This window comes from Rattus norvegicus, chromosome 6 (genome assembly GCF_021556685.1).
Source record: "Rattus norvegicus strain SHRSP/BbbUtx chromosome 6, alternate assembly SHRSP_T2T, whole genome shotgun sequence".
Taxonomy (NCBI): Eukaryota; Metazoa; Chordata; class Mammalia; order Rodentia; family Muridae; genus Rattus; species Rattus norvegicus.
The window spans coordinates 36,980,261-37,006,902 of NC_141539.1; the positions used below are offsets into that span (position 1 = coordinate 36,980,261).

The 26,642-nt window shown below is 41.4% G+C and overlaps 1 protein-coding gene across 1 annotated transcript; it reads right to left on the reverse strand.

The window, feature by feature from the left end:
• Positions 1-294: 294 nt before the first annotated feature.
• Tdrd15 (tudor domain containing 15) lies at positions 295-26,642 on the reverse strand. The gene is made up of 3 exons (XM_087555072.1): positions 26,567-26,642; positions 12,686-18,677; positions 295-1,747 (listed from the first exon to the last, which is right to left on the reverse strand). The coding sequence occupies exons 2-3, from the start codon at positions 18,672-18,674 to the stop codon at positions 1,689-1,691; spliced, it is 6,048 nt and encodes a 2,015-aa protein (XP_087411198.1). The 5' UTR covers positions 18,675-18,677; positions 26,567-26,642; the 3' UTR covers positions 295-1,688.

The window sequence follows — 26,642 nt, forward strand, 5'->3', positions numbered from 1 at the left end:
GCTCCTGTGTCTCCAGCTCCAGGGTGTCCAGTTCCCTCTCTTCTGGCTCCATAGGCACCCGCACATAGACACATGAATACAGAATAGCTTTACAAATACAGGGTTAAATGAAATTCTTGACATGCAGCTCCAAGTACCACTAGGTGTCAGCACAATCCCCCCAGAATTATAGACTTGTTCTTAACTATGGGAAAGCTGGCACTTTTCATCCACAAGCCCAACCAAAGCACATTTAGCTCATATGGTATTCATAAAAGGTGTTTGGATTATCAGGAGATGAATTCACTTCCTTAAAGACAGACTGTGGGCTTTATTAATAGGCAAGGCAACAACACGGCTATAATACATTCCCTATTTACTGGGATACCTACATTCTTTTATCATTATTTTGCTCATGAAGCAGTCTTTTAAAGAATATAAATGCTTAATATTCAGTAAATCAAGATGCGTTTATCACATGTGTTGCGTGGAAAAAACGGAGACAGGTTGAAACAATCACATTTATTGAATTCTTTTTTTTAACGGAGTAAGAGAACACAATGCCAATCAAATGAAATACTACAAATAAAGCAGTGCGAACTAGTACATAGACGTGCACTAGCCATCAGGAGCTTAGACAGGCACCAGACCTACTATCTCAGAGCTAAACAAGGAAGCAAGACAACCACCAAGCAGCTAACACTGCTACCACAAGCCTTCCCCTGACTCATATTTTACTCACTCATTACCAAGTTTCTTCATATCACTGTGAGAATGGAGCTAATGAATCTTCAGAGGTTTATCAGTCACCCACTTGGCCCAGTTACTATCTCACAGATTCACATATGAAAGTCCATGGATCCTGTATCATGGGAATGGACAGAACAGAGTTGGCATGTATCACAAAATGCTCACAGCCTCAGTGAGGGGAGTCATAATTGTCTGGGGCTTGTTCTGTTGACCAAAGCCCCTGTCTGTACCCATGTGACTTTGGTTTGCCAGAGTTTGGCTCTGTCTGGTAGTTGGGTTTCTCAAACAATGGTCCACAGTATCAGGTGTAAATAATCCAGAAAATCTGGGTCGTTTATGACCCAGACTTGTAGAGTCGCATGGCATTATTTCTACCCACCATACCATTGGTTCGAAGAAGTCATGAGCCTCCCCATGTCAAAGGGGAAGGAAACAACATTCTAGGTTTAGATTAGGGAGTGAACAAGTCACAGTGAGTAAGAATAAATAAGGGGGGGTTGGGGATTTAGCTCAGTGGTAGAGCACTTGCCTAGCAAGCGCAAGGCCCTGGGTTCGGTCCCCAGCTCCGAAAAAAAAAGATAAAAAGAATAAATAAGGTGGGTAAAACTGAAAATCCATGGAAGATGCAACCTGTCTGCTAAACAAAAACACATCCTTTATAGACAGACCTCGTTGCACTCAGTGCCAACAGTGTCCAAGGTCTCACTTCAGTCTGACATTAGAATAAAATCTTGGTCTTCATCACCTAACTCATGTCTACCCCAACATGGTGGCACATATTTTTAATCCCAGCACTCAGGAGGTAGAGGCAGGAGGATTGGGATTGAGGATCAACATTTTGTGAGTAGCTTAGTCCACACAGAGATCCAAGGCAAGCCTGAAGTACATACATAAGACCCTGGCTCAAAACTGACTAGAAAAGTAAATTGGTTGATTAAAATAATTTATAATGAAAAACGTCAGGTCCAGGTGCATATTGGACGCCATGATGTTCCTCGAGTACATTTCTCCTGAGCACCTACAAAACAAAGTAGCAGGTTAGCCTCAAAATCATTCAAAGGTTCTGCAAAAAGTACAAAGTAACTCTTCTAGGCATTCACATTGCAAGAATAGACACCAAGAATGCACACGGAAACAAAAGCCCACTCCTAGATTACACCTCAGTCTATACTCTGTGCTCTTGGCGTCTCTTACTACTTAAGTTCTTGGTTCCAAACACCACCCTTGCTGTCCCATTTCCATCTGAGCAGTGTGCTCCACTTGTATCGTCAGAGGCTAAATCAAGTTTGTGAAATTTGTCACAATTTATTTCAAAGCTTTGTGAGTTTCCTGTGGCTCGACTATCAGTCCATTCGAAGCCCACACGTATGCAATGCTCTCACGTCCTTTGCTGTAGGCTCTTTCTAAAGAGGCAGGCTGTGCCCTTCTGCTCATCAACAAAAAGCTCTGTTAAGCAAGCAAAGGTGGCCATCCTCCAAATGAGTCAGAGGCTAAGGCAGAAAGGACTTGAGTTCAAGGTCTGGTGGGGTAACACTGAGAATGAGATACTTTGTCACAAACAAACAAGCAACAATAACAAAAAGACTGTGAGATTTCTTTCTCTATTTTTGTAATTCTTTTTTTTTTTTGGATTTTTTAAATTTACATTTCAAACGTTATTCCCATTCCGGGTTTCCCAGCTATAAGCCCCCTATCCCCTCCCCTCCCCCTTCTTCTGTAATGGTGTTCCCCCTCCCCAACGACCCCCGTACCCCCTCCCACATTCCCCTGCACTGGGCAGGGGGGTCCAGATACATTTTATAAAACACCCAAATCGCATCTTTACTTAAAGATCACTTTCATTCAGCAACACAGAACTCATCCTGGAGGTCTTGGGGTAAAATTGTAAACGTTAGAAATAGAAGTAATTCTACTTTTATCCCAGAAAAACTATGAATCTCATATCTATGGCTTTGTGAGGAAATAAATAAACACTAGGCTTCATTTTCTCATCCTGTATTTTATCGTATGAAAATATACTACTTATAATTCACCACTCAGAAATCACTTTAATCTCGCTGCTTAATTCATTTGTCTACTTTCAATTTTCCATTTTATGATGGTAGTAATTTTTGCTACATTTCTTTCATAATGTATGCTGAAGGTACCCTACCCTATTTTTAGCCTTCTCTGATAGCCCTCTTGAGACTTGTCAACCACACCACCACCACCACACCAAGGCCTTTCAAGTTTCTGCCCTCTGTTCAACGAAAACTCAGGGCAGCAACTCAACCCTGGTACCCAAACCTGCTTAGTCATCATTTCCGCATATGATCTTCTTCCAAGACATAACAGGTAAAAATAGCGATAAAATTATGTTTACACCTTCTGTAAAGCAGACACAGACACAGACACAGACACCTTCAGACAGGACACAGCAGTGTGTTTGTTTGTTTTTGTTTTTGTTTTTGTTTTTTAGCTCTACAATGTCTGAGCCTCACCTAGAGATACCAGAATAGTCATAATAAGATCTGTGTGTGTGTGTGTGTGTGTGTGTGTGTGTGTGTGTTTGTGTGTTGTCATGCTGCAGATCACACATTCCACATGGAGAGGGCATGTGTAAGGTACTGCTTTAGCGTGCATGACAACCTCAGAACATTTCGAACTTGGAGTGTTCAATGTTAACCAAGTTCCCAATGAGCAAGAAAGATGTGCATTCCCTCGTGTGAACGAGCTCACAAGTCTTACATCATCACTGAAGGCAATGTGGGACAGGAGATGGTGCTGTAACTCCTTTTGAAAATTAAAATCCTCCACACCTATCTATCATTAAAAAAAATGGCCTAGGGGACAAGAGTTCTGCTGTCGATGGGCAATAGCAGAGGGAGGAAGCACTAGGGGCTTGCAGCACTTAGACCCATTTTTGCTGCCTGTCACATCCACATCAGAATATTGACAAAATCAAAGGTGAATAAACAAAATCCAAAGGGAACACATTGAACAGTAATCGAAATGACATTGGACTCATTGATGCCTATTGTCGTTGTTTTGATGTGGAGACGCTGGGAGATGACTTGGAGGTGGGGACATTCTTGCTGGTATTCAATAAAAATGTTTCCTCCACCATACCCGAATTGCGCTCTCTCTCTCTCTCTCTCTCTCTCTCTCTCTCTCTCTCTCTCTCTCTCTCTCTCTCTCTCTCTCTCTCTCTCTCTCTCTCTCTCTCTCTCTCTCTCTCTCTCTCTCTGTCTCCCCACCTCCTTCTCTTCCTCCTCCTCCTTCTCCTTCTTCTTCGAAAGTAAGAAAAGTAACAATATTACCCCAACTGGTTGGAAGGCAGAACTCCATAGCTCCAGTCCACTACAATGCCTAAATAACTATATCTCCCCTACTCAGTAAGACAGTGGTTCTCAGCCTGTGTTTGTAATTCCTTTGGAGAGAGTTAAATGACCCTTTCAGAGGATTACTTATGGCCATCTGATATTTACATTATGATCAATAATAGTAGTAAAATTATAGTTATGAAGTAGCAACAAAAATAATCCCATAGTTGATGGGTCGCCACAGTATGGGGAACTGCGTTAAAGGGCTGCAGCATTAGGAAGGTTGAGAACCACTGCAGTACAAGATAGATGTATTCTGCAGAACAATGATTCTTAAAGAGTCGTTGAGTCCCCAAAATCCATTCTGGATGTCTGTGAGACAAAACTACTTTCATAGTAGTAGTAAGATGTCACCTGCATCTTTCATTCTTATTTTCAGGGACCATGTGGCATGTGATATAGAAAGAGACTGAATGAATAAAGGAGTGTGAGAGACAAGATATACTCTAAATACAGACCCGAAGGAAACTACTCTGTTAGATTACTGATTTTTATTATGCTTGGTTATATATATGTAGGTGGTGTGGGGTGCAGGTAAGCCTGTTTAATCTACAGAGGCCATGAAACTCGAGTTACAGGAGGTTATCAACCACCCAATGTGGGTGCTGAGAATCCGACTCAGGTCCTCTAGAAAAGCAATACATGTTCTTCACCACTGAGTCATCTCAGTGTGTGGCAGATACAGCCTGGTCACTGCACTAAAAGCAAACTGAAATTCTGTGTTTGGAGTAATGCTTCCTCGTTCAGCTCCCAGACCAGACCGTGGCCGTTCAGTCTGTATCCTCCTAACAAGGAATGAGAGAGCTATTAAGCTATTAGCATGAAAAAAAAGAGTAATCAGACAAATCCACCAATGCTAAATGTTCTGATTCATTCTCTCTCTCTCTCTCTCTCTCTCTCTCTCTCTCTCTCTCTCTCTCTCTCTCTCTCTCTCCCCCCCCCCCCTTGGTTCTTCTTCAGGAGTTCCTAAAGGAAGAACTTCCAGTCATCTCTGAGGTCTTTCACCATTAAATATGAGTGTCCAAAGAGATATTTAAGAAAAATCTATAACAAAACAAAACACAAAATAAAACCACTAGTACAAAGAGAATAATCAACATTGATTAAAACATTTTACCTCAGTAAAACAAAACCTAGGTCCACAAAAGCAAGATATTTTCTTAAACAATTATGTGGCATCCCAGGGTCCCAGGGATCCAGCTCACGTACTTTTAGTGGTATATAACGTCCAAGAACAAAGCATGCCCTGGGTGACTGAAAACAAACCTCTTGTGTAGTAGGAGGAACTGATACTAAAATCTGTTTCCCTAATTGGCTCTTGCTTTGGTCAATAAAGAAGGCAGAAGCTAATTGCTGGGTGAAAGGGAAAAGGTGGGACTTCCGGGTCCCAGGCAGAAGAAGAGCGAGGCAGGGAGAGAGAAGGAAGGTTTCGGGGTTGGGGATTTAGTCAGTGGTAGAGCGCTTGCTTAGCAAGCGCAAGGCCCTGGGTTCAGTCCCCAGCTTCGAAAAAAAGGAAAAAGAGAAGGAAGGTTTCAGGCCAGGCTTTGGAATGAGAAGGACCCAACAACCATGTAAGGTCTTGGGGCAGCCAAACCCCAAAGCCTCTACCACCAGCAGATGGATGATATAGGCTAGCTGATGATAAGATTAGGGCAAGAGCTTCATCGCATAGCAATTGTGTTATTCTGGCAAGTTTAAAAATATAAAGCTGTCTAGTGTTTTTCTTCCATGGAGCTAAGGTAGTCAGGAGAAAGAAAGAAGGCGGAGCCATTGACTGCAGCTTGGCAAAGCAAGCTGGAGGAAGAGGTAGCTGATGAAGCACAGACAGAAGCTCCCAATTCCTGGAGGATGGTTGCGTTCGATCCTGGGCTAAACTGAGTGGAACAAAGGGAACCAGGAGAGGTCGGAGTGCAGGCTGACTTGGTGGAGCTAAGTCGGGAGTAGGACCCATGACATGACGCCGCCAATCTCAGAACTAAACCTGAAGTGCGCGAGCCAAGCTCCCGGGAAGGCCGTAGTGTGTTTTTTAAAATTACACACATCTCGTGTGTGCTTGGGTTCATTTTGCCACCGTGTCACACCCTTTATCTTCCTTCAAGCATTGCATGCCCTCAGCTTATAGGGTCGTATAAACAATTTCCATTATCTGATCCCGAGTAACTGTAACAGGTTACGTCAAGCTGTGCAGATGGCTGTGGAAGACAGGAAGAGACTGGTGCCCAACATTAAAGTCTGGATATCCACCACGCCCATCTCATGAAGGCGGTGCTCACAGTGTGGCTCTCAGACGCACACCATCAACAGCCAGCGCCTGGGCCAGGGGTTCTCAACCTGTGGGTCTCGACCCCTTTGATGTCCAAGCCAGAGACTCTGAGCAATAGAATCCAGACATCTGCTTTGCTACATCTTCTGGTGCATAAAAGAAAGTCTGAAGCCTCTCACCAAGAAGGAACCTGAAGCCTTGGGGGAGAGGACTGCATGCACGTTTACTAGAGGTGAGCAGTCATTCTCTGTATCCTGCAGGGGTATCAAGTCAACTGCCTCACTGCTCAACTCACAGCTGTGTTGGTCAAGACTGAGCTGTGGGTATTAACTTCTGGCCAGGAATGAGAACGGACGCTGTGGAAATGGGTTCACTGTAACCACTGAGAATGATGGTATCCCCAAAGCAGGAGGAACCAAGAGGAGGCACAGCCCATGTGAACACTGAAACGGGGCAAGGTGGATGGGAATTAGCATGTTTAATCCATGTGAATATATCATGCTGTTAATCACAATATTCCCAGTGATGAGGCAGAGAGCAGTCTATTTAATGTCAACTGTATAAAACAAAATCTCTTATACCTGGTAAATGGAGACTTGACTTCATCAGTACGTTGAAGCCACTACCTCTTATCCAGTCCTGGCACTCACTGAGTTCACAACATTCATTCTAAGCCCAATATATATATATATATATATATATATATATATATATATATATATATATATATATATTGGACTTTAGAGAGCTTGTATGTACAGATGTATGTATGTACCTATGTATATAGATATATGGTCTCTAACAGGTCCTCTTCCCCTTTCCCTGGTTTTGGGGCACCTCTCTCCAACTACTAAGACCCTGAGTCTAAAAATTTCAAATATACACTCAAGATAAAGTATTTTTCATCTAAATTCCTTAACTTTAGCTTCTGTTCCTAGTCTGTCACTCTGGCAGTTTTCAAATCAGCTATAGATTTCACCAGCAACCCCTGAGCTCCAGATCTTCCCATGGAATCTGCATTCTAGAGGGCTCCAAAGCAGCTAGAGCAGCTAGAGCAGCTAGAGCAGCTAGAGCAGCTGGAGCAGCTGGAGCAGCTGGCCCCAGATGGTCCAGACTCGCACACTGCCCCAAGGCTGCCTTGCTTCCCTCACCCCAGATGGTCTGCAAAGCCAGGACATTGAATGACAGCCTGCTCTTCCCTGAAGTGACCGACATTCCAGCGTCCTTAGGTTCCTAACAATAACACCCCACCTTCAGCAGGGAGCAGCCAGAGAAAATGACACCCACTTAACCAACACCCACTCATTAATAAAATAAAAAGGTGAGAATGAAGGGCTCTCTAACAGACCTAACTAAAAGTCACAAACATGGCACCATCAGGGCTAGCCCTTCTTCCTTTCCTCCCCCTTGCCAAACCCTTGGATAGCATTCCTAGTCCTCAAGGTCTATTCCCTTATTTGACCACTTCCTTTTTGCCTAACTAAAAATCCAAAATCCAGCAATCAAACCCCATTATTTGGCTACGTAGGCTAACCCATTCAATCAGGACTTGCCAACTCACACAGACTCCCCACTTATCTCCTTAAAGCCTATTCCCGCACAAACACATGCCATGTGTCTTTGTCCAATCCAGAGGAACACCCCCTCAGCCACACAGCCCACCTCTTGTCCCTCCGGAGTAATAAGTCTCCTTTGGTGTCTGAGTTTGTTCTGTGCCAACTCTGAAGTCCCATTACACACACACACACACACACACACACACACACACACACACACATACATTTGTTTTTTGAGGCAGAGCTATACAGTGAAACTCTGTCTTAAAAAAATTTAAAGCAGTAATATCAATATAAGCACTTTGCAATTGTACTGGAGTTCAAAACTACTAAAAATTAGAAAAAGTTGCACTGATAGAAAGATAAGATGAATAGATAAATTTTAATGAGAAAAACCAAACATCAAAATTTTACTTAACACTTCATTCAGAAAAATGTAGAGTAAAAGTGATTATTGTTAGAAAAAAGATCTAAATAATTTGTATTTAGAAGTGTCAGCATTATTTCTCGTCAAAACAGAGCTTTGGAACATGAGTGGTTCATGGCTATTCTTCCCAAAATATCAATAATCTTAATCGGTTTGCTAATGTTTCTCATAATATTTTCCAGATTAGGCAATTTTATCTAAGTTTGAATATGTTTCCATGGCTGTGATGAGACGCTGTGACCAGAGGCAAACTGGATAGGGAAGGGTTTTTTCAGCTCACACTTCCATGTTTTATTGCATAGCCCATCACTGAAAAAAACCAGGACAGGAACTCAGACAGGAAGGGAACCCGGAGGCAGGAGCCAATGCAGAGGCCATGGAAGGGTGCTGCTCACTGACTTGCTTCCCATGCCTTGCTCAGCCTAATTTCTTATAGAACGCAGGACCACCAACCCAGGGATCACACCACCCACAATGGGCTGGACCCTGCTCCATTGATCACTAATTAAGAAAATGCATTACAGCTGGCATTTACAGAGGCATTTTCTCAGTATCATTTTTTCCTTTCCGATGACTCTTCCATCACATTGATATAAGACTGGCCAACACAGAGAGTATAGGATGACGAGCCTCACTTCCTAACCAGCACCCATTCTCAGCCACAAATTGTGCGTGGTACTTTAGGATAGCCTCCAGGAAAAACAGCAAAGTGGACTCGTCCCCTAACATGCATTAGTGTGAGAGGTTGTCCTGTGCTTTACCACTTTCATTCGGCTCTGGAACAGCTAAAGCAAGATGGACATACACACTGTCCTATGTATCATGAGGCTCCACCTCCTTCTACTGAAAAACAAAGCAGAAGTATATGTTAGAAATTTCAAATACTATGTGGCTCTTACTGAGGATTAATCAAGATTTATGTGTGTTACCACAAAAGGGATTATGTTTCTTAAAAACATGATAAATTCCCAAAGTTGTTAGCAACAAGACACTCAGGGAGCTGAGAGAGGAAAATGGCAAGTTCATTGCTCCTGGAGCTGGACTTAATGAGGTGATGTCTCAAGACAAGATAGCAAAAGAAGGCACATAGCTCAGTGGCCAAGTTGCTTGTCTGTATAGGCAAAGCCCCAGGATCAGTCTCCACTGGTGGGAAAAAAATAGAAATGATTAAAAGTCACAAAATGAAAGGTAAAAAGAAAAACAATAGACAAGTTACACAGCTTCATTTCATACAACAACTAAAACCATCTCACCATAATCACTTAATACCTTTCCACCTGGGGAAAAGGTATCCATTCTGCTCCTTTGATTATATTCTAGATAGTTGCAACTATGAATGGCTCATTATCAAAATTCCACCTTCAAAACAGAATCGTTATCATGACGCTATCCATGTAGTAAGTACTATGTTAAAACTGTGTACATTTTTGAGTATGTGTCTGTGTGTGCACACATATGTGCAGGTATTCACAGAGGCCAGGGGATGATGCCTGACCCTCTGGAGCTGGAGTTACAGCTGGGTTCCAAATTCTGGTCCTCTAGAAGAGAGACTGAGTCACCTCTGCATTCCCTGTGCACTTATTTAATAAGTAAAAGATTTGAATATTCAGGCTTTTGATCAACGAGATACTGAAAGTCATTCTATCCTAGGTGAAGACACAATGTAACAGCCTAACAGCAGGGTACCATTTCTGCAGGAGTATGGTAGCAAAATTAAACTCTTTGTTGTTATTGCTGTTGTTGTTGTTGTTGTTGCTGCTGCTGCTGCTGCTGCTGCTGCTGTCGTTGTCTGTGAGACAGGGTTTCTCTGTACAGCACTAGCTGTCCTGGACCTCACTCTATCCACCAGGCTAGCCTCAAACTCACAGAAATCTGCCTGCCTTCCCTGAACTGGCAAGAGTCAGCAGGAGAGACCAGGGCCAACAAGAAAGCCAGGAGGAGTTCTCCACTGTACTTCTCTTAGCAAAGCAAAGATCAGCGAAGCCTTGACACTAAGAAGCTTTGCATAGCTGGCTCTACCAGCAAGCCCCAAGCTCCTCTAACAGTCTGTTGAGTCCTATTTATCCTCCCTCCAAACATCAAGTGTCCTCCACAGGTCTTGCCTCACAACTTGTCTTGCCTCAGCACTTGAGTTTGACTTAACAACACTCCATGTGAGTCTGTCTCGGCTGACTTCTCTGCCAATCAGCCTGAGCCCATGGAAGCGGCAGGAAGCTGCAGCACACCACCAAGAGCTTTTGGTGCATTCGAAGAATCTTTAACTGCATGTCCTTTCCTGTGCTGGCTTTAGCAGAATATCCTTTCCCTTGTGTCTGCCGCACCAAAAATGTTCCTTCACGAGTCTGCCTTAGTCTTTCACCTGTGTCCACTTCAGTGAAATGCTTCTCCATGTGTCGTGTCTGCTTTAGCAAAACATCCTCTCACTCGTGTCTGCTTCAGAACATGTTTCCCCCAGCAAAATACCATCCAACACAACTGACTTTCCCAAGACTCCTTAAGTTTCCACTTCAGAGATCTGTCACAATATCCCAGTGCCCGTACCAGTTCCTGAACTAGTCAAGGTTACCATTGCTGTAATGAAACTCTATAACCGAAACAACTTGGGGAGGAAAGGGTTTATTAGGTTTATACTTCCTCATTCCTGTTAATCATCAAAGGAAGTCAAGACAGAAACTCACACAGTACAGGAACCTGGAGGCAGGAGCTGAAGAAACCATGGAGAGGAACTGCTTACTGGCTTGATCCTCATAGTTTCTCAGCCTGCTTCCTTATAGCACCCAGGACCACCAGCCTGGGAGTGGCACCATCTATGCTACATACCCCCTCCCTGCCCCCATCAACAACTAATGGAGAGAAGGCCCTATATGCTTGCCTACAGCCTGATCTCAGTGGAGGTTCCCTCTTCTCTTACGCCTTTATCTTGTATCGAGTTAACATACAACTCTTCAGCACAGCCGTGTTGCTTTGGCAGCTCCCAGAATCATGTGCATGACAGTTAAATGCTGTGTCTTGAGAAGCCCGTGGCCAGCCTGCCTCCTAAGTCCTGGGATTACAGGAATGGGCCACCTCACCCTGCTACAACTGTTTTCCTTTAATCCCCAGCACGCTGTTGCTCTATGAATATCCATGCCTAAATCTATACTAAAATCCTTTCTAATAAACCCCAGCCTTGCTTCAAAACAGTAGCAAATGTGAATAAAATGACTTGTAATCCAGACAAACTGGGGCATGTGTTAGGTCCCCACTTGAACATTAGTAACAGCTTCCATTGTTACTGTTGCGGTCCGTATTCAGTGAGAGAATGCGTACAACTTAACACAGTGCCTGGAACACAGGGAACCACCCACTGCTACCAGAGCCATATTTACCTAATATCATAATGAAGGGTTTAAAAGAAGGAAGGGGGGCCAGTATCATAGCACTCATCAACTGAGATCAATCTAAATGTGAATTCCCAAAAAAATGTTATAATGGTACAATCAGTAACAGCAAGACATTTCTTCTCACTGAGAAACTATAATCTGTGATGCTGTGAGTCATAGTTTGGGATATAGAGGAAGCATTATTTCCAAGTCTGAACAAACATTCGTGGACAAGGAACATCATCACCTATAAAGTCCACAGTAAATAATCCATAGAGAAAATTAATAAAATGCAAATAAGGAAAATCAGACAATAGCACATAACATGATAAAATCTTAATATTTAGAGTCGGTTTTATGTCTAATGGCTTAAGAGAAAATACACTACAATAAGTTTGTTCGATACATTTTAACTGACTTAGCAATATGCTAGAAATACTCTCAAAGGCGCCTGGATATATAATTGATCTGTTACAAAATAACGTGCATGTTAGAAAATTGATTCTTTGAAAGGAGTTGGAGAGCTAGCTAACCATTTGACCTGAACTCCTACAACCTCAGGAGTTTTATGAAACTTCTGATAGCATAAAATGCCACGCATGTGTATATGCATGTAGTTGTATAAATTGTTACTTTTACTGAAATCTAATGAATTCCTCATTCAGAAATGGTAAAGATGGCAAAAACAACAGCCCAAATTATCTTGTTTGTTTGTTTGTTTGTTTGTTTGTTTGTTTGTTTGCTGGTTGGTTGGTTGGTTGGTTGGTTGGTTGGTGGGTCGGTTGGTTTGTCTGTTTAGACAGGGTGTTTCTACGCAGCTCCCGCTGGCCTGTTGAGAGACCATAGCCACAATACACTATGCCTATCTCTATCCGGATTCCTAGTAAGGATTTGTCTTTGTGATATGGTATGTTGAATCTGAGCAATTTTAGTCCACTAAAAACAAAGAATCAGAAATAGAAACTCCTTTAAATACAGAGACTTACTTTTCAAGCGTTCTACTGTAATTTTTTCGTTAGCGCCCGCTGCTTTTGAGTCTATTGTGTAACTCTTTTCTTGGAGTCCTTCAGTTGATAGGTCTTCACAAATGTTTCCAAAGCAGTCTGTGCTGTTCTCTAAAGGATCAGGTACTCCGCCAGACAGAGATGCTACACATATCCCCAACAGAACCGCACTTTGGAAGTTAAGTTTCCCACTGAGGACTTGTCTTCTCAGTTTTAAATTTCCAGAGTATAATTTTTTACTGGCATGGCTTTTCTTTAGGAGGTGCCTAGCAACGTTTCTCCTCTTCATACGTTTCCTCCTTTGTAGCTTTTGTTTGTTTCTGCTATAATTAACATCTTCTTTTTTGTAACAATGTTTGTCCAACAGTGAGCAGATGGTACGGCTCTGCCGTTTATGCCCGGCTTTCATACATCCAGGAGCAGTAATTCCGTCAGGATGAGCTGAATTCTTAGGATGCCTGGCTAGACCAGATGCCACTAGCGTATCTGCTACACTGTCGTTCTCCTGAATGACATCCACTTCGGATACTGCTCCAGGACCATTCTCCCTGAACTGAATAACTAATCCCGGTTTGCTTCGGCAATCTTGGAAAAGCTGTCTGACTTCATTAGTCCACAGTTTCCCCATAGCAGGCAGGACAAAATAGAGGCCACATGGGTAGCTCAGCCTTGGCAAGTTCATAATTTTCTGAGGTACAGATTTAAGATTCGTTGCTTCTGAATAAGGTACATGAACAGAACGTCCAAGGTCGCTCAAAACGAGATGTAAAGACTGATCTGAAACTTCAGAAATTTCTGCCCTGCTCCTCCGATCTTCCAACTCACTTTTGAACAAGCAACTAGACCCAGGAATCATGTGCTCTGAAGGCAATGCTTGCAAGGGCTCTGGTACGTCTGAAAGCAAGGTAAAGAGGTGCTTCATTATATCAAAGAAATCCTCTAACTGCACACAGAAGTCTGAGAGGTCACAGACCGCAGTGGCAATGCCGGAATATCGTTTACCATTTTGGAGTAGCGGCCAAACAGATGGCAGGATTGTACATGGTGACCAAAGTGTCTGGGGCTCCAGACCAAAAACAGTACCAGAAGATCGCTGTTTTCTCTGTTCTTCTACCTGAGATGTTGCTACATTTAAACACCCCAAAGGCAACAAGCCATTTACCAAAAGGTCCACTTCCCAAGTGTAGTCGGAATATTTCAGAGAAAGGATGCTCATTTCCAAATGAGCAAATAAACACACAATGAACTCAAGGGTAGAATGTGTGAACCAAAAACATTTATAAGGTACTCCTCGTCTTGGGCTACTTATGATCTCACCACTAGGTGCTTTTAATAATGCTAAATCAGATGTTTTCTGATTTTCTGGTAATGTCACATGAAATTTCCCAGTCTCTGAAATGTAAATTGTTTTGCTTTCTTCAAGCTGTTCATGTCTCAACAGTTCAAAAGGATTTTCACCCAGCTGTTGGGAGAATGGGAGAAAGGGCATGGACCCTCCACACATATTTACTCTTCCTGTCCTCTCATTGTCGGCTTCATGGGGACTAACTTTGTGAGAGATGGCCTGAGGCATCTGCAATGCTAACTTCTGTGGTTTAGGACATGGTGACCATCTCAGCAATTTCTTGATGACACATTTATCGCCACAAGTTATATTTACTTCCCACTTTTGATCAGGTGTCTTCCAAACTTCACAAAAGACTGTTCCCTTCATTACTGAGGCAAAATAATTTGCAATTTTGCTTTTACATATTTCAATGGGCCCATCCCATCTTACCCTATGAAGAAAAGATCCAATTCCCAGCCGGGGGATAGTTAAGAGTTCCCTGTTAATTGAATAAACTTTAGATCCATTTACTATGGCGGTATTACCATGATCAAAAACTTCCACTTCAAAGGACCCCTCAGCCAACACATTCTTAGTAACACCTCTGGACGTGGCATGATCATTACCGTATTCTGCGTGATCTCTCACCAGAAGGGTCAGACAGTTCCGGTTTTTCTGGCTATCTGTCTTTTCTTTTAGAACATCAGTGAGTTCTGTGGCTTCATTTCCATTCTCAGTAGATGCCATATGAAAATTGGCTGGATGATGGATTGTGGGTGCAGACCCCTTAATCTGGGTACTCAAGTCAATGTGGGTTTGAGGAATGTCTGTGATTGGAGGTCTAATAAGGACTTGAGGGCTTTGAGGAGCTGATTGATTTAAATCTTTGGTAAGTAATTTTGATACCCTCTCTTCTGAGTTGGGGCCGGTGTCACTGTCTTCAGGAATGTGTACAGACCCAGCGGCAAATTTTATATTTTTAAGTCTGTCCTTCGAGGACTTCTTCACTTTGCTTTTTGGCATGGGTTCAACTTTACAACAAACTGATGATTTCAAACTCCTGCTGTATATGCTTTGGGGACGCATCCATCGATCTGTTTTGTTTGCAGGATGTGTTGCTAGGCTAGTTTTATTTATTGCATTGTGGCAACGCTTGCTTTCTGTGTTTTCTTTCAAAGAAACAGCGGATACTCGATTTAACCTCTGATTCTTTCCCACACACCAGGCTTGTTTAGAATGCTTTTCTCCGTAAACATTAAGTAGCAATTTTATTGTCTGATTTATATGTTGATACCCATCATATAAGTCTATACCAAGCTGCCCATCCGATTCCCTAGACAGTATTACAGCTTTTAATGGTTTCCCTAAGAAATTGTCTTCAAACCATCTATTGATTTCTCCTGGAATATCAATATCTCTCAGATCTGACAGAAAACACTGAATTGCTTGCATAGGAGTAAACAGCAGCTCGGGAAACTGGTCAGAAATGGCGCACAGCATATTTTCTTTGACCAATTGCTCATTCCCGTAGTCCACAAAGTAAACGCAAGTGTCAGATGCTGAAGCTGTTGGCTTCACTAAGGCTCTATATGAGAGCCCATCCTCTATGTACTGAGAGATGCACAGTCTCATTCTGTTCCAGTCATATTTTGAACACATTTTGAGGTTAATCATCTCTGTGATTCTTGTCTCCAGCATCTCTAAGTCTTTGCTGTTTCTACAAAGCTGGCAATAGAACCTTTTGGGACTATACACGTGAGATATATACACATCTTCTTCACTTCCGATCTTTACGTCAAAGGAAGAGTAATAGTAACTGTAGAGGCTAATTGAAAATGGGAGTGGCCTTGAGAATGCGCTGTGGTGGGTGGAGCCACGGCGAAGGAGAAATTCATTTGCACTGGTAAATGGGGATTGTAAATCCACTAAATTACATAGGCATCTAGGGTGTATGAGGACTAAGGCATACACGATACAGGTAAGTAACCCTCCACATGAAGAAATGAAATTTCCAAAGTCTCTGGATGCTTCTGCTGTCCAGTCTAATAGCTTATAAGTAATGGGCTCAACTAAATAGTTGAGACAGCATCTGAAAGCCTGGGCTTCTAAAGCAAGAAAATGTGGGTTGATAGCACAAAGGTCTTTAATGAACACTCGCTCTTGGTTGCCATAGTCAACAAATATTAGTTCAACTTCTTGTTCCGATGCTTGAGTCAAGATGGCAGCCCGGTACCACTTCCCATCCCTGGAATGCTTAGCAACACAAGCTACCTTCCCAGTCTGATATGGCTCTGGGTGGATGCTATAGTATGCTTGAATTTGTTCCATCAGCAGCTTTAAGTCTTCTAACTTACACTGAAGCTGGCATGAAAAGTCACCAGGGCCATGACAGTAGGAACAGTTGACTTCAAGAAGTTTGCCTGGTTTGAACACATATTCCTTATAAGATTGTGATGGGTTGGGTTCAAAAACCAAGTTGAAAGAAACTTTTAAATCCAGGAACCTGCACAAAGATGAGATGTTTCCTTTCAGCTTATTGGAATGATACCTCTCAGGCTCAGGTCTTTTGACAGGGACAGAGGTCACGACACTTTTCTCATGAAGCGTATTTAGCTTTAACACTAAACGGTCTCTTACAGATTTGTGGAAACCCGACGACGGTACCTCTGCAGGTTTTGCATGTCCGGCTTGTAGCATCAGAGAGACAGCATCAGTATTCTCGGGAGCTTCGACATTCTGAATATTCACCATGTATTTGTCATCTCTTTTCCTTATAACTTGGAGCAAGATTGCTTTGTTCAAAACGATTTTTTTAAAGTAATCTGTTGCTGCCTTTATCCACACTTTTGTCACTGGAGCTATATAGGCCAGTGAACAGTGCACGGCCAAGGGAGGCAACTCACAAAATTCTGGAAGCAATATTTTGGCATCAAAAAGCGATATGGAGTGAGTACTTCCATAGTCCAGGAGGTAAACATTAATCCGATAGTCATCCACTTCTGTGATGATGGCTCGGTAGAAACATCTATCCTTGCTGTATCTGGCACAACAGAATAGTCCAGGTCCAGGGTGTCTCAGAGTTAGTTCATCATTTTCAGGTTTGTTATAAAACATATTTATAGTTCTCATTAAGTCTTGAAATTTATTCTGATATTTATTAATGCGTACCCAGAAATTCGATGGGTTCAACACGTTCACTACAAACGCTATGTAGGTAGATTCGATCTCCATTTTTACTGTTTTAATAGCAAAAGCTGCTCTTAAGTCATCCTCTTTGTTTAGTCCACCCGCTGGCTGCTGAACATCAACCACGAAGCTGTCTGTCCTGTAAGTGCCTGCATCGTCCAAGGCTTTGGAAATGTCTGGCTCAAATGCAGGACAGTGTATCTGTGTGCTCCTGGTCCTCTGCAGACACTTAGCATGAGCTGCAGATTCTTGAGGCTGTAAAGTCACGTAATACAGACGTTCGTCCTCACTGAAGCAGTCAATGCAGGCAGACACTACGTGTCCCAAGAGGGCTTGCTTAAATACAGTCAGCTGTTGTTTCCTTACTTCTTGGTCTGGGCTGTGTAAATATGTCAGGGAGCACGGAAAAGAGAACAACGGTGCAAAGACAAAATCCTGCTTCAGTTTCTTCACGTGGACGGAGGGTACAGACTCGCTGCCACCGTAATCCATGAACCAAATTTTTACTTGATTATCGGGCAAGACCTGCTGGAGAATCCCTCTTTGCCACCGCCCATTTGTCCCTTTAGCAACACAGAGGAGTCCAAAATTCTCACACGCCGGGCTGTTTTCTTGATCACCTGTGTCGTAATGCAAATTCATACGCTCTGTGAGGTCTTCTAGCTCTGGAATCTGCTTAAGTAATTGACAATAAAATTTACTAGGGCTTAGTGCAGATGACACTTTGATGCTGTCCAAACTTCCCACTGGTAAAGATGGCTGGAAATTATCTAAGACATATTGCATATCAAGTGAAGTGCTCTTGCTTCTTGACTGCAACACCGGTCTTTTATGTCGTAGTAAGTCTGGCATTGGCTGAGGGATTTCCTTTAAAGTTTCCACAATAAGACGAAACGTATCCCTGTCAACAAATCTTCCTAATTGTAATTCAAGAACCCCAGATATAACTTTGGGTGCCTCAAGAAGAATCATTTGAAGGGGCAAAATAGTTTGCATATTGCCTTTCAGCTGTATTCCTACTAGTGACCTGAAATAATTCAGAGCTTTGGGAGACCATTTCTCTCCAACTGGGAGTATGTTGGCAAAGATGCCAAATATGACTCTGGGCGGGAGCTCAAATATTTTTTTGTAAGCAGAGGCTACTCGAGTACTATCAACTGTCAACTCGTCTCCACGATCAATGAGCAGCACTGTGTAGACTTCATTCTTCTTTCCCAGGACTCTTCCTCTCTGCCATTCTCCAGTCCTTTCCTCCACCAGGCAAAACTCATCAATGCCCAGGTTATTCGCCACTTTGGGGATATACTGTATTTCCCTCTGCAATATGTGATAGTCGAACTGACACTCACTATTATTTTTGCCTTGGAATTTCACAAGAATGTCCTTAGGAAGACACTCAATATGCAAAACTGTCAGATCTGCATCTAAAAGTGTTGGCAATAAAGATGTAGAATCCATTTACTAAAACAAACAAACAAAAAACAAGTACAAATTAGTTTCTGATAGATGCCTATCAATATTACATAAACTTCATCTTATATAAATTTGGTAAGTAAATATAAAACATCAAGGTAATTCTATAACTGTTTCTACATTTATTTGGGGATGGGGTGAGACATAAATGGAACTCAGAAGACAACCATGGGAAGTTGGTCTCTCCTACTATGTAGGCTCTGGACATCAAACTCGGATCACCAGGCTTGGTGGCATGTACCCATATTCACTGAGCCATCTCACAAGCCCTCATGTTTTATTTTGTTTTGTTTTATTTATTATATCCACTATGTTATGAAAACCTGTATGTGCTAGGCAAAATGTTGTTGATATAAAGAAGATGTTGCTGAGACAAACACTACTCTTTACAAATTAGAAAATTTCACTAAAATGATAAGACAGGAATGTGTAGATTATTATTGAAATACAAAGAGGTAATCCTTACTTCCCAGTGAACTTAACAAAGGTAGTAGATGTGGTACAATGGGAAAAGTAAACCAGATTCACTAATGACCTCATATCCTGGGGGAAAACAACATTCCTAAAGGACTTCTAATAACTAACAATTCAAAGAAACATGAGAAGAAAACAAGGGCAGGTGGAAGTCAGAGAGAAGACGAAGTTTTCATTCTTTCTCTTGTGTTAACTTGTGATACGCAGAATCTACCAGTATGCTGTCACAATGTTATTCATTGACTGGGAGCAATAAGCTGAGGTCTGCATGCCACTAAGGTAGGATGATCCTGAAAAGGCAGGGAAGCTTGGGCATACCTAACCCTGGCAGAACCAGCCACAAATAGAAAAGTCTTTACCCATAAGAAATAGCTTTGCTTCTGTTTTGACCTCCAGATTTAGAGGATTCTAAAAATAATAAAGTTAATATGCAGAAAGTTCAACATGCTCTTGATGTTGTAGTTTGAATTTGAAGTATACCTCAAAGTGGCACATGTGCCAAATACTATTATAATATGAATATCACGAGTTGGCCCTCAACTGGTAGGTCCAGTCAATGAATACCCCATTCTTTGAGCAGCATGCCACCTTTACTTGGTATTTAAAAGGGGACCCAGTAGAACTCCTTTGTCAAATGTAAATATCGAAAATAGTATTAGCCAATCCATGCCCAAAGACTCAAGAATGTTGTATGAACAGATTCTTGAAACACTAGATGCCTATCCCTCCAGACCATTTTTATTCCTTCAGGTAATCCAAGTGCTTTTACAGGCTTGTTTCATGCCACTGAAGAAAAAGTAATTTAAGCCTGGCTTACCCCTGGCTTTCACCTAAAGCCAGTAACACCCCAAAATAGACTGCTAAAGAATTATACTCCAACCCAGCAGTGAGTTTCCCTAAGAAAACAGAGGAAATCTTCACAGTAGACAAGACATACTGTTGCATGTACTTTATCTGAAGAAAAAAGTTGTTTAAGTTGAATACATGAGGATTCATGGGCAACAGCTAATGGTTTCCAGAGGGCAACAGGAATCCATAGGACACAGTCTGAGAGATATATTACCTAGGGGTGTGAAGAAGTGGTTTGCAGATGAATTCTCGAATGATGATGCTTAACAAAGACCCTACATTGTGGAATAAATTCTTAATTGTGTAAAAGCAAAATCTGCCCTGTGTGTGTCGACCATTCTCCTACACCTGCCTCTCCAAAGTTTGTTCAATGAGATCATGCAAAAGATCCTGTGTCATGGACAAAGCCTCACCTACCTGCATCTATTAAAATTCGGAGAACACTCATGAAAGATAAGCAGGGAATTCAAAAGCAAATTAATTATTTATACAGTAAACAGCTGGATAGCTTCAAAACATAATTTAAGACCTTCTAGAACCAACGCTCTCTCCCTGAAAGAGTCCCAAGGAACATCACTCACTATGCTTTTGGAGGTATGTTGTGTTAAAACAATTCAGACATCACATAATGCCGTCTGAACCTCAGGTAGTCATGTGGAATTAGACAAACTTGATTTTGCTTTTAATCAACCCCTTAATCTATATAATAAGAGGTTTAATTAAATTGGGACTTTTCACATGTATTTTTCAGCAAAAAGTCATCTAAAGATAAAAATAAAAATCTATAAAATGGACTAATTGACATTCTAATAATCTCAAGTTTATACAATTTAATTGTAAAGTATGAAATGAGAATACAATCATTCTAATGAACAAAAGTTCACATAATGTATCTTCATTTTTGCATCCCGAAACGCAATACTGAAAACATGAAGTTTATGCATCACGAATCGCCCATCTCCTTCTACAATTGTGTGGCAATCAACACAAGAAGATGCAAACAAAACATATGATATAGTCTTCATTAGACACTCCATGAATTCATCAGATGAACTACTTTAAAACTTAGAATATATTTGAATATATTTGTCTTAAAAAGTTAATTGCATCTGTGTTTTTTAATTAAATTCAAATTCATAATATTTTAATGGTAGGTATTTGAATCATCATAAGTATTCAAATTAAAGCATAGACATATATGCATGTCTCGATTCTAACCAATCACACAGCAAGCATTTGTTGGGTGTGTGTACCTAGAACCCCTGAGGTCTATTGTATTGAAGAGTATAAGTTAAAACCTATTCCTCTTTTGCATTTCATGGACTTAATTTAAAAACTTAAAGGAGCAAAGTGTTTCAGTACATTAGTTTAACTGATTTTTTACCATAAAATTTTCATTGTTCAGGCCTCAAAACTGAAGGGTCAGGATGTTCAGGAACATCAGTCCAAGTTTTCTGTTTGCCCCCACGATGTTATCACCCCCAGTTTTACTGCTGTGTTACATGGACCACATAATTTTCAGAAAGAAGATGGAGGATGAAGAAGAGGAGGAAAAGAAAGTTTAACATAGAAGGCAAAGCAAAGCAAATAGGTTCAGTTTATTAATTCATCCCTTTCCAAGGTGAAGGCTAACTCTGGTGAGACTGCCAAGAACTTGGCAAAGTCACTCTCTACTAAATCTTTCAGATTCGGAGTGGATATTCACAGCTGGGATTTCCTCCTCTAGACTTCTGTATATATTCAAGTTGATTTCTAGGTTCTGGTTCTAAATTTAGCAGAAGCAATTCAGTGTACACTATTTCATTCTATGTGTTTACAAGTCAGGGCTTCATTTTATGACTTTCTTATGGTAATTCTGGCCCAACAAAACATTTTACAATGTCTAAGGAAATATCCGGTCGGTGCTATTGTGGGAAAGGGGACAGTGCCACTGGCATCTAGTGGGTAGAGGCCAATAGTACTGCTAAATACCCAAGAGAAGAATCTCTATTAAAACGCATATTATCTAGCCCCAAAGTACAATAATGCGGTGTTTGAGAAACTGCTTTAACAAAGGCAGAAATAAATTCCAAGTAGAAAATAATTAATATTTTTAAAACAACATAAAAGAGAGAAATATGAGGGTATCTTTCTAATTTTATATTAAAGAAGTCTTTCAAGAGACAAAACTCAGATTTCATAACTATGTATGCTTTAAAAATGAAGCTATATTTAAAATGTTAAAAATCAATTTAGTGTACTAGTGAAAAGATTTTCTTAAGTCTTTTTAGTTGCTCTTGATTCCACTCCATTGCACCTCACGATTTAGGAATTAGTCCTCTTTGTCTGTGTTGCTGTAACACTGGTCTAATCAAAAGCCCCTTCCCTCTGCAATACTAAATTCCCACCCAGTCTTCCTCCTTGTGTCCTTACTTCTGCTTTACCTGTAATAGTCCCAGGATTGTGAGCAGCCCTCTCTTAAAGAAACACAAGCATGTATTAGCCATCCAGATGAAAGCTACACAGGGACCTCTGGTTTCACTGAGGGAGAACTGGGACTCTCAGAAGGCTTGTGACACTATGGTCCAACCAGCACCAGCATCACACTGCCCAGATCTGGATGTTGTGTTTGTTCTTAATCTTATCTCCTCTTGTGGTCAGTCACTTGTGACTCTGCCACAGCTACATCTTCTTGGACATTTTGTGACCATCCTTGCCTATGGGTACCTTCAGAACACAGTTTTTCCACTCATTTCCAAGTTTTTGACAGAGCATTTCCTGCTAAATGAGACCATTCTCATCAAAAATGCTTTCTCTGTGAAAAAGTCCTTCCTAATCACTTCTCCTTCATCCCCTCCCTTGCCTGCGTGTGTCTGTCTGTCTGACTTTCTGTCTCCATCTCTGTCTCTCTATTGTGTCTGTCTTCTCTCTGTGTGTATCTCTGCAACTCTCTCTCTCTCTCTCTCTCTCTCTCTCTCTCTCTCTCTCTCTCTCTCTCTTTCTCTCGTTATACTAATCTAGCTGATCTTACACTCTTTCGGTCGCAGGTTCTCTGAACACTCCCAAAACAAAGAACCAAATAAGCTCCAAGCAAAGCCAGAAATACAAATTACAGTAACACAGTTACAGTTAAGGAACAGAGAGGGAACCCGGGAAGAACTAGATGGGCAGGTTAAAACTCAATTGTTGAAAAGATGTGTGGGATCGCCCGGGATCCCTAAACAAACGGAAAGGTCTAGCATTCAAGGGAAAAGGAGGAGACATAAAGGTGTCCATCCTGCGTGCTAGAGTGTCCGGTGACATTTTGAGACAAGCAAGTATTTGTTATGATGAAACCATCCACAATTGGGACCATGAGAGGAGCAGGCACAGAGAGGCAAGCAAGGATCCACATCAGGACACCAGGAGACAGAAACATAGTAGGTTTGCATCTCCGGGTTTCATCTGCCTTTTGTTTTCACTAAAGTAGGGCTACGTCAACATCTCCCTGCACAAAGGAAAGGTTTTACCTTCTCCTTTATGGTGTTTTCTAAAGGACAATATGTATGTTTATGTCCCTGTTCGGATGATACAAATACGTAAAGGAAGATTATTCATAATTGCCTTCATAATATGAAAATGGATCAGCACAAACTTACTAAATGTGTACTGTGTGATAATTAAAGATCGAAGTAGAAATGGCCATTTTCAATATCCTTCGCTATGGAACAAATGCAAATCAAAAGTACATTTCAACTCCATCCCAACCCAGTCAGAATGGCAATTATCAGGAAATGCTGAATAAATGATACCGTGGAGCTCAGAGGCCAGCAGTGGAAATTCATAGACACTGTGCTGAAGGAGGTAAATTATTACAGCTACTGTGGACATTAAACCGCGGCTTCCTAACTCAGGGCAGCACGTGACCCAGCTGCAGCGCTCCTGGGACGTGTCTCCACAGAGGACTCTAAGACGGCATTCCGCATGGATATCCGCACATTTGCAGTTATTGCTCCATTATTCACAGCCACCAAGATGTGGAATCAGCGGAGGGGTCCATCAGCACACAAATGGGTAAGCAAAGTGTGGCACACATACATAATGGAGTTTTATTCAGCCATAAAGAAAATGAAATTGTGTTATATGGAGGAAAATGGATAGAACTGGAAATTATTATGTTAAGTGAAATATGCCAGACACAGGAAACCATTGCATATTTTGTCTCATATATACCATCCAGGTTCATAAAACAAAAAAGCAGTAAGAGACCGTTTGGTGACGAAAGCAGACCAATGACAAGGGGGAGAGAGGAGAAAGTGATGGATGGGCAGTTGTGACCAATATATATGATGTTCATGCAGGAAAATATCACAATTAAACTCACCATCTTCTACAATTAATATAGGGTAATAAGAAACTAAAAAGGAATTAAAGATGATACAGCCATTAAAACAAGAAATGAAAATGAATATTCAATGAGCAAGACTACAAAAGAAACATAAATACTAGAATAGAATGGACAAGATTTTAGCTGTTATTATATTACAAAAATATACAAGGCTAGAAGTGTGTGTGTGTGTGTGTGTGTGTGTGTGTGTGTGTAGCATGCCTAAAACAATGGGCTCAAAACCCAGTACAGCGTAAACCAGACATGGTGGTGCATATCTGTAATCCTAGCTTTTGGGAGTTGAGGATGGGAGAATCCAAAGAAAGGGCATAAGGGCATCTTTGGCCTATAGCACACTCAAGTCCTGCTTGTGATACAGGAAAGCCTGCCTCAAAAAAGAAGCACATACACACTCACACATATATATACACACACATATATGTATATATGTGTATATGTATATATGTACATATTCATGTGTGTATGTGTATACATAAATATGTGTATGTGTATTTTGTGTGTATGTGTATGTATGTATGTATATATATATATATATTACTTCATATATGTACAAACCAAAAACTGATGCATAACAAAAATATGTTGGATGCTGATTTCTATAAAAAATGCAAATCAAATCCCACCACAATAATATTTCATACCCTGTAGAATGATTGCATTAAAGGGTAGCTGGGCCAAGCCCAGGTAATGTTGTGGGAAATAACTGGAACCATCATTGACTGTGCATGGTCGTTAGACGCTGGGATCATGCAAAGCTGGAGGGCTTTATTTTCAAAAGTTAAGTATGTATGTTCCCTTGCCTCAGCCAATTCACTCCTACATGTGAAAAAAAAATCACAGGGATAAAAACATTTAAAGACACCATGGCAGGTTTGTAAAAGCCAAAAATGAGAAAAATGCAAAGGTCAAAGGTGAGAATAAATAAAAATGTCATTCAAAACAGAGGAGATGCACACAGCAGAGGCCTAGTTGGCATTCTGTACTATATAACAATGGGAAAGCAACGTTATGTAGACCACAGCATGGATGAGTCAGAAAAAAAAATATGACGAATGAAAACAGCAGGGAGAAAACATACACGAGCACATAAAATTAAAACAAATAGAAAGAAAGAAAGAAAGAAAGAAAGAGAGGGAGGGAGGGAGGGAGGGAGAGAGAGAGAGAGAGAGAGAGAGAGAGAGAGAGAGAAAGAAAGAAAGAAAGAAAGAAAGAAAGAAAGAAAGAAAGAAAGAAAGAAAGAGAGAAAGAGAGAAAGAAAGAGAGAAAGAAATGCAGACTGCCCTGGAGAAAAGCTTCCAGTGGCTGACTAGCAGAAGGGCGTGTAGAATGGTGTCTCATCAAAGGAAACCTGGTTTAGGGGATACGTTTATTATTCTGTTGATTACAGCTTTTTTATGGGTGCGCACATGTTTTCGAGTGTCATCAAATTTTATACCTCAAGCGCGCGCAGTTTGCTGTCGTTCAGTTACACTCTAGGAAGGCTATAAAGCAGTGACACTTGAGACGGTAAGTACCGCCTGGATGTTTATTAATGGTGGGCGAGCGGAAAGATGACAGTCTGTTTTGTTCTAACCACTACATATACATAGTGAAGAAGTATTTACTGACTGGTGGAGGGACTTTCGATCCCTCATTTAGTTTGGGAAAACTTTGCCACGTCAATGTATAGAGAATAGTAAAATATTATCCTAGACAGAAATACCTGTTTGAATGCACAGAGAGAACAGTACATAGAGTACCATTAACATTCAACTAAGACATGAAATTTTAAAAGCCCAAGGCAGTCTCATTTTACTCTCCAGTTTAGCAGACATGCTGCAAAGGGCTTGCTTGTTTGTTTTTAATTCCAAAAGGGGCAGAGGATGGCAGGGGGATGGGGGTACACTTTTGAAATGTGTATTAGTTACGATTAAATAACTCAAAGACAAAAATAAAACACTCAAACAGTACTTCGTACAGCCATTCTCCCTGTGTCTGAATCCCACTCTTCAAGACAGCAGGATCGGTGTGGAGTGCGGCCCAGAGAGACTGCGCAACCACCGTTGGAGGCGGAAGAGTAAGGACCTACAGAGATTCTCGGGCCTGTGGAAGGCCGTTGCACCAGAAGCTAAAAGACACAGGGCTGGAGGTCAGGCCAGAAAAAGAGAGGAGACAAGCAAAGGATGACCATGAGTAGAGACTAACTTACCAACAACTGCTGTACAGGCCAGGCCCCTCTTTTGGGAACACCGCCAGGGACCAAGATGGCAGCGAGCTCTGGGCTT

Bases quoted from the DNA above. Each gene is read 5' to 3' on its own strand.
- Tdrd15 (XM_087555072.1), bottom strand. From the start codon at position 18,674: ATGGATTCTACATCTTTATTGCCAACACTTTTAGATGCAGATCTGACA. The intron at 1,748-12,685 runs GTAAGTCTCTGT...TTTGTTTTGTAG, and splicing joins TACAGTAGAACGCTTGAAAA to GTGCTCAGGAGAAATGTACT.